The 7,665-nt window shown below is 53.8% G+C and overlaps 1 protein-coding gene across 1 annotated transcript; it reads left to right on the forward strand.

The window, feature by feature from the left end:
- The first annotated feature begins 4,321 nt into the window (after nt 1-4,321).
- Nucleotides 4,322-7,294, forward strand: GADD45B (growth arrest and DNA damage inducible beta). Its single transcript, XM_069646610.1, has 4 exons — nt 4,322-4,619; nt 5,377-5,478; nt 5,826-6,039; nt 6,545-7,294. The coding sequence occupies exons 1-4, from the start codon at nt 4,576-4,578 to the stop codon at nt 6,656-6,658; spliced, it is 474 nt and encodes a 157-aa protein (XP_069502711.1). The 5' UTR covers nt 4,322-4,575; the 3' UTR covers nt 6,659-7,294.
- The last annotated feature ends 371 nt before the right edge of the window (nt 7,295-7,665 follow it).

Raw genomic sequence — 7,665 nt, forward strand, 5'->3', positions numbered from 1 at the left:
CTCCACAGTCAAAAGAAATATTCACTATATTGTGATTTACTTTATTTGTATCATCACAAATAACAATAATCTTGTCCGCACTGCACTTATCTATTTCTTCACACGCATCAATAGCAATACCACAGGCTACCTTGCTGGTGGGGTTTTGCTTTTTGAAGTCGTCTACATTTCCTTTGTTTTCCTTATGTGCAGGCATAGAATTCGGGGCTTTGCTATTCGCATACAGAAAAGTGTACCAAATAATCTTTTTTTGTTTTTTTTTCTGTTTCTTACTAGGCACTTTTGTGCATTCTTTTCTTCAAAGCTCTCAAGCTCAATAAGCACACTTTGGTTATTAGAGAACCAGACCCTGCAAGCACACAAGTATCTATATATTCTGGGCCCGGACCGACTGCCCTGTCTGCATTGCAGCGCTAAGCCTCAATTTCAAGATGGCGGGTGTTTTCTAAAATGGTGTTTCACTCCTTGCACAATCTACACCCAAATGTATAATAGCCTGCCCATAATGCAGCTTCTAACTGTGAGGAATTCGACCATCTGCATGGGGAGAGTGCGCTCGCCTGGGCTTTTTGGATTTTTTAATAATGAAAAGGAATGATGGGAGACCAACCTCCGAGGACTGTGTGAGGCCATTCCACACACAGTCCACCTGCGTCCTGCACAAAATGCATAGTCGAATATACTCCAGGAAGACACAGCCTACAGGCACCCTCTTACCCTGTCATGTTCAGCTGGAATGCGACAGCCCCGGGTATATCAAAGCATCTCAAGGAGGGGGAAGGCACACCTTCCTCCAGCATGGGCAGCCTAATTTAAATATGAAAGGCCTCATGGATCTGCTTTCCTTTGACCTCCGGCTGGTAGTAGTGCATACTAATGAGAGATAATTGAGGCAAGCCTGAAGAGGCTTGGTTGCCGGAAAATACAGCAGGAAAGGCAGGGCTAACACCCCTTTCGTATGCAATGTATCAACTTGAAGCTAGTTCCCACCCCTCTGTATGAAAGGCAGAGAAATGCATGTCTGGGTCCACTATTTACCATAGACAAACTCCTGCCCAGCTGACCCCTTTCAGAGGGGGGAAGTATGTGGTTTGGGGGAGACAGGAAGTCTGTTCCCAGCACAAACTTCAAGGGAACCCTGCGCTTTAATCAACAGTCACAGAGGGCTCAGTTAACCAGAGAGACACTTTGATTTACAACAGACAGGGAGATGGGTGGGGCTTAGGTATATGTTGTCACCCCCTTGTTTGTCCTGTTGCCGAGCACTCTGGTTCTGACCTCATGCGTAATAGAAGATGGTTGGCGGTGACCCAGGATTGGTTCATTCAGGTAGGCTTAGTCTGCACCAATCACTGAGGCCCATTTGGCTTTAAAAGAGGGCTGAACCCTTCACTTAGCAGATCATCTGAAGACTTTGAAAGGAGTAAGAAGGACTCATTTGGACCCGCGCTGAAGGTACAGTCTACCTTACATCTTCCACCAGTGAAGGAAAGCCAGGAGTTCCAAGAGGGAAGCAAGATTCCTCCCCTAAACATCTCCCAGGGAACAGAGGGAGATGCCGAACTCAAGGGACCCATCAAACTTCCCCAGAACTGGTACCCACCCAGAACACAGAGTGGCCTGCTAGGTTCTGCTAGAACGCTCCCTAGGTGGGAAGTGCTGGAGAGTATCGGAACTAAGGACAAGGCCACTGCCTGCAAATACTCTCCTGAGCTTTGGGCCGTCCGCCTTGAAAGGACACAAGCCTACGAAGAAGCTAGGAGGAGTGACACACAAGCATCATCCAGCATCCACCTTTTAAGGACATTTTCGAGACAGTCGAGTCCTCATACAGCATCAGGCTGCACCTCTGACGGTTGTTATGCCGCAGTCACCAGAGCTGTCTGAGACACCTCGACCAGCATTCCAGATCTGCCAAACAGCACAGAGACAACGATTCTTGGCCCTGGGCCGCCACACCGGACAGTCGGCAGACCTTCATCCAGCCTCGCTTGCCAAACTGCTTGCCGCCTGGTACCTGCAGCTGTCTGCCGTCACTAACTCTGTCTCAAGGGCTGCAAAGTGCCCTGAAACTGTCTCAACGCTGTTGAGCACCAAGAACTTCTTCAGCACCAGGTACATTGTGGTTCTATCCCTCCACACTGGTCTTTCTCTGAAGGCCCCTAGAGACAGTTAAGACCCTTTGCCCCCTTGGTGCTGAAACCAAATAACCTTGAACAGTAAGACTGATTACTTTACCAACTACCCTCCTGTCAGTATCCAGAGTGCATCCATTTAATTCGTGAAACTGTCTGTCCTCTGTGTGCCTTTACAGGGTGGGTTGTATTTTGTAGTGTGCAAGAACCATTCCGTGGTCTTGGTTTGCACGAGGACATCACCAATGTGAGGCATTTCTGGTGTTGTTGGGTTTATAGGGCGCCGCGCAGCCGTTTTCATCCAAAGTGTGTGTATTACAGTGAATCGACAGCCGTGAGACGGCAGGGGGCAGCACGAGCCCAGATTATATAGTTCGTATACCGCCCTATGCACTGCACTACCAGCATTGACCAGCAGAGGACAGTCGTGCACCGCCTGCTGCGCTCGCCCACTACAGCATCACGGGTTGGAAACGATGAGCTGGGTTTCAGTCCACACCCTGCATGGAGCAGTGAATATGTTGGTGGCTGGTGCTTCCATCGCGAGACCAAACTCCCGGCGTGAACACTCAGCCGGCAGAACACGCCTGACAAGATGTCACAGTATCCGGCGCTCACGGGACCTGCCGCTGCCAAGGCCTTCATGTAATCAAATGTGGCGCGCACGTGAACACACATGACACTGCATTGCCCATGAGGGGAAATGATCCCTCACTGGCCTCACAACATATGAACACACGCACATACAGCCAAGCTCTGGCAGCGCTCGCATTGTTAGTTGCGCAAGTAAAGCATTACCGTGGTGCATTGCTGGGCGCGCAGGAGGCAGCGCTCGCATTGTTAGTTGCGCAAGTAAAGCATGACCGTGGTGCATTGTTCTGCACGGGCGCGCAGGAGGCAGCGTTGCGCTCGCATTGTTAGTTACGAAAGTAAAGCATTACCGTGGTGCATTGCTGGGCGCGCAGGAGGCAGCGCTCTCATTGTTAGTTGAGCAAGTGAAGCATTACTGTGGTGCTTTGTTCTGCACGGGCGCCCAGGAGGCGAGCATTACATGGCACTGCCAACACACGTGTAGAGGAAACAGCAGCACAGGTGGGGAGTAGGAGCACAAACTAAATCTACCCTGGCATAGGGGGTGAGGGGCTTAAGATCAGAACTCACTAATGCCACCCTCCTCAGGAGCTCAATGACTCCATGGACTTCAATGGGATCGCCATCCTGCAACATGTCACTCCAGTAGCCAACATGGGAACACCCTCCAAAGCATGAGACCGCAACAGGGGGGACGGGGTGCCCAAGTGCCCACAAGCAGCACGCACCGGTGTGGGTTGTTGGGGAACGGCAAGGGCTGTGGGCAGCAAACTGACGCCGCGCAGGCAATGGTGATGAGTACCGGGGCAGCAGATGTAGACGGGGCATGCGCAGAGGAGGCCATGCATGTAGGTAACACGTCTGTGGCGCTGCTTGAGGGGCGCGTGCGGAAATGCGCGGTAACAAGCGGCCGCATAGGTGTCGTGCCAGTGCAGCACAGCCACTGGGAAGTGCAGGGGCAGTGAAGGTCCACGAGAGGCACGTGGCAGCGGAGAGCTGCAACGCATACATGGTGAGAGCACGTCGGTGGCGTCAGGTCGGTGTGTGCACGGGAGCCACCCGGGCACAGGACTAGTACTGGCAGAGTACAGGAGAAGCTCGGAGCAGCATTTGCATAAGGGGACTTTTTCGGGATCATTGGTGCAGCAGAAGATAAGAATAACCCCGTGTATGTTCGGTGTGCACGGGGCGCAGTGCAGCAGTACAGGTGCAATGGGGCGGTCACGCAGAGGGCAGCCCATGGGTGCACGCTTATCGTGAGAGAAGCTGCAGACACAGTGCCACGGGATGAGTACAGCAGTGCACGGCTGTGAGGCAGCGGCGTCTCCCGACCTCTCTGCAGGTGTTAATCGCCTCCCGCCTCCCCCCCTTCCCGCTCGGTCCCCGGCGCTTCCCTCCACGGAGTTTCATGCTGGAAACGCACCCCACGTGGGCTACCTAGAAGCAGGACACACTTTTCGGGTGAACGCCCTCCGACCAATCAAAAGGATAGCCTCTTTAGCCCTTTGTTCACGGGGACCAATGAACTGCGCGCGAGATCCGGCGGCCACGCCCCACGCATGAGATATATAATCGCCGGGCGGACAGGAGGCTGCAGAATAAGAGCGCGAGCTGTCTGTGAGCAAGGATTGGCATATCACTGCAACGGGACTGGGATCGTGGAGGTCGATTCTGCGCGTGCGTCATATCTGGATTTTTTGAGGACGATATTGTGCGTGCACCTTACTTGGGACTTTTCCGTACTTGGGACTTTTGAGCACCCGTGCTTTGGGACAAGAGTGCTCTTGTTCGGTTTCTTATTGTGGATTACTTGCTGCCAGAAGCTTTCACTGTGGATCTGGGCTGCACCATGACCCTGGGAGAACTGATCACCTGCGAGAGGACTGGGAAAAAGTGAGTAGTTCCGCGCGTGCGCGCAGCCCCGTCCGCATGCTGTAACCCCGTGCATGCAACGCTTGAGTGTGGGCCCCCCAAGAGGGAAATGGTGGGGAGACTTGTATTGTTTGGTTGGTTGCATTATAATTGTGAAGACGTAATGAGAGCATAGGTTTACATTTTTGGGGGGAGTACAACCTAAAGTGGTGCGCTCCGTGGCTAGTGGGGTTTTGCATGTATGCCTCAGCCCTTTTAACGTACCCGTGCATGCACTTAAATTCTACGCCACCCGTATTATTTTATTGCATGCTGCCCTTTCACCCCATAATCGCCTCTGTGGTTAAATGCCATCCTGGGCACGGCACACTTGATCCGTGCAGTGCCCCCCCCCCCCTCGCCCTCCATCTAAGCACTGCCTTGTGCTGTGTGTACCGGGTATCCCACCGCGAGACTCTGCTTGTTTTCTATTCGGGATAAGGCGTGGAGCCCGCAGCCTGGACGCCGCTCGCCCGCCCACTAGCCGGTGCCCCTACTGTGAGGTCACGTGACTCGGCCTGGGCCCCGCAAGGCACCGTGCAGGCCTATTCCGTGTGTGCAGGGGCGTCTAGTATTGCAAGTCTGCGTTCCTGCATACTCCCTTGTGGCGAACCCCCCACCCCTCCCTGCATGATATATAATATATATGGTAGATGCCCCACCGTCCTCTGGGTGTTGTGTACTGGGCTGACCCCGCACCTGAGCTGCTGTTAATCATTCCTTTTGCTTCCCTTCGCAGGATGCCGTCTGTGGGCGACGCTTTGGAGCAGCTGCTGGTTGCAGCCAAGCGGCAGGACTCCCTGACAGTGGGGGTCTACGAGTCTGCCAAGCTCATGAATGTGTAAGTACCCACACTGATGTCTTGAGCATGCTTGTCCACTGTGCCAGCCTTCCGCAACCGCATGCAAGACCCACGCCTGTTCATGTTTGCAAGGATGCCCTCCATTTGCCCTTCTGTGCATGCCAACTCTATCCCCACCAATGCTTTTGGCGGGGGTAGAGTCCCTCTGCTTGCCTTTCACCCGGCCTGCACATCACACGTGTGCACCACGCCAGCCACCGTGCCATTTCTGTGCATGCCAACTCTTCCCCCACCAATTGTGCTTGCCTGTGCTCTGATCACATTTCACTCTGTCTGCACGCCACACGTGTGCCAGTTCTGACCTTTTCGCCCCCTTCTCTCTGCAGCGATCCGGACAGCGTGGTCCTCTGCCTGTTGGCCACGGATGAGGAAGACGAAGGCGACATCGCCCTGCAGATCCACTTCACCCTGATCCAGGCCTTTTGCTGCGACAATGACATCAACATCGTGAGGGTGTCGGGCATGCAGAGGTTGGAGGAGCTCCTGGGGCCCGCCGAGGAGACGGCTGAGCCACAAGACCTACACTGCGTCCTGGTCACGGTAAGCACCCCTGCCGCTGCCCAGTGGGGGCTTCCCGGGGGGATGGGCAGAGCCTTTTCGAATCTGGTGCAGTGGGGAGGCCTCTAGGTGTTGGTAGGGTGTCCTTGTAGGCATATGGGCTGATGCGGGGTCTCGTGCATGAGGGAAAATGTTACAGTCGTGGTGGGAGTTCACAGAATGTCGCCTGGGTTTGAGTGAGCCATGCACTCTTTCTTTGGGGGGTCACGGGGAGGGGGCGTTCAGGTGGGTCGTGAGAGGTTTTAGTAAACGGGTGTGTGGGAGTATTACTAAGGGACCTGTGCCTTGACGAGGGCTCTTGTTTCTTGAGAAGGGTGTCCCTGTATGAGCTTATGGGGGCGGAGGGTTGGCAGGAGGTTTTCTCGCCCGCTTGCTATCTTTCTTGCTGTGGGTGTCGTGCACATCAGGCGTGCCCGTAGTGTGTGGCATGTGGGGCCGCTTTTGCATCCTCCCAGGTCACTAACCGCCATGCCCCTTTATTTTGCAGAACCCTCACACCGATTCGTGGAAGAGCCAGGGCCTGGCCGAGGTGGCCAACTTCTGCGAGGAGAGCCGCGGCAAGAACCAGTGGGTGCCCTTCGTCTCCCTGCAGGACCGTTGAACCCCGGGCCGCTGCGCGAGGGTGAAAAAAGAAAACAAAACCAGAAGAAATTGAATATCCATTTTTTTAATAAAAAAATGGCTCAGTGAAGGCGTCCTGGTCTGTGGGGAGAGAGCCCCGGACTGCAGCGGGCCCTGGGGCCGAGGTCTGCAGAGGAGGCCTGGCGTCTGGAGAAAGGTTATTCAAGGAGAGGACGGCGGGCACCGGATCAGAGGGGCGGGCGCTTAGTGGAGCCCCGCACTGGCGCTGGATTTTGAAGCTGGCACGTTGTCCCGGGGTAACCCGTGAGCTTGTTGGCACACTGCCCGCTTAGAGACCGAGCAAACGGGCATGGACTTGGAAGTGTTTGCAAGAGCGCGGGGTTTCTGTGCCTGGACTGACGGAGGCAGAACAGAACACTTGTGTATTTTTAGATGTCTACGTTAATGTGTACAGTGTGAACCAGAAGAGGCTCCGCACCAGAGCGGGCAATTATTGATGCACGCATGTTAATTAACAGAGGGATGATTTCAGAATGCGTTATTGCACAGAAGTGTGTGTTGGTGTTATCCACATGTATGTATATATATTTGGCGGATGTGTTGATCCGATCATGTCATTCCTAAGCATATTTTTGTAATAAATAACTGAACTGTATCTTCTCCTCACTTATTGTTGATTTATAGAAAAGCTGCACACCCCATCTCCATGGCCGCTTCTTGTCCTGCAGCACTGGCTACTCCCCTTAATGTGCTTGCACCCTGACCCTTCTGATGCGTCAACGCGCTCCACGTTTAAATGACTGGGGTTCGGTGTCTTGGGCGTACCGTTGGTCTGTTTTAACAAAAAATGAAAACCTGGTAGCGGGGTCGTTAAACATGGTCCCACCCCCTTAATGATGTCTTGATAACCCAGCCCTGGCCTTCCCCCAGCGGGTGTTTTAGCAAGTCATTCCCCTTAATTTAAGCTGGTTAGACCGCCCTCCCAGTCCCACGCAGGAACTGGTCCAGACATAACTGCTGGTGTCC

Source organism: Ambystoma mexicanum, chromosome 1p, assembly GCF_040938575.1.
Source record: "Ambystoma mexicanum isolate Mex_15411 chromosome 1p, UKY_AmexF1_1, whole genome shotgun sequence".
Taxonomy (NCBI): Eukaryota; Metazoa; Chordata; class Amphibia; order Caudata; family Ambystomatidae; genus Ambystoma; species Ambystoma mexicanum.

Bases quoted from the DNA above. Each gene is read 5' to 3' on its own strand.
- GADD45B (XM_069646610.1), top strand. From the start codon at position 4,576: ATGACCCTGGGAGAACTGATCACCTGCGAGAGGACTGGGAAAAA. The intron at 5,479-5,825 runs GTAAGTACCCAC...TTCTCTCTGCAG, and splicing joins TCTGCCAAGCTCATGAATGT to CGATCCGGACAGCGTGGTCC. The intron at 6,040-6,544 runs GTAAGCACCCCT...TTTATTTTGCAG, and splicing joins TACACTGCGTCCTGGTCACG to AACCCTCACACCGATTCGTG.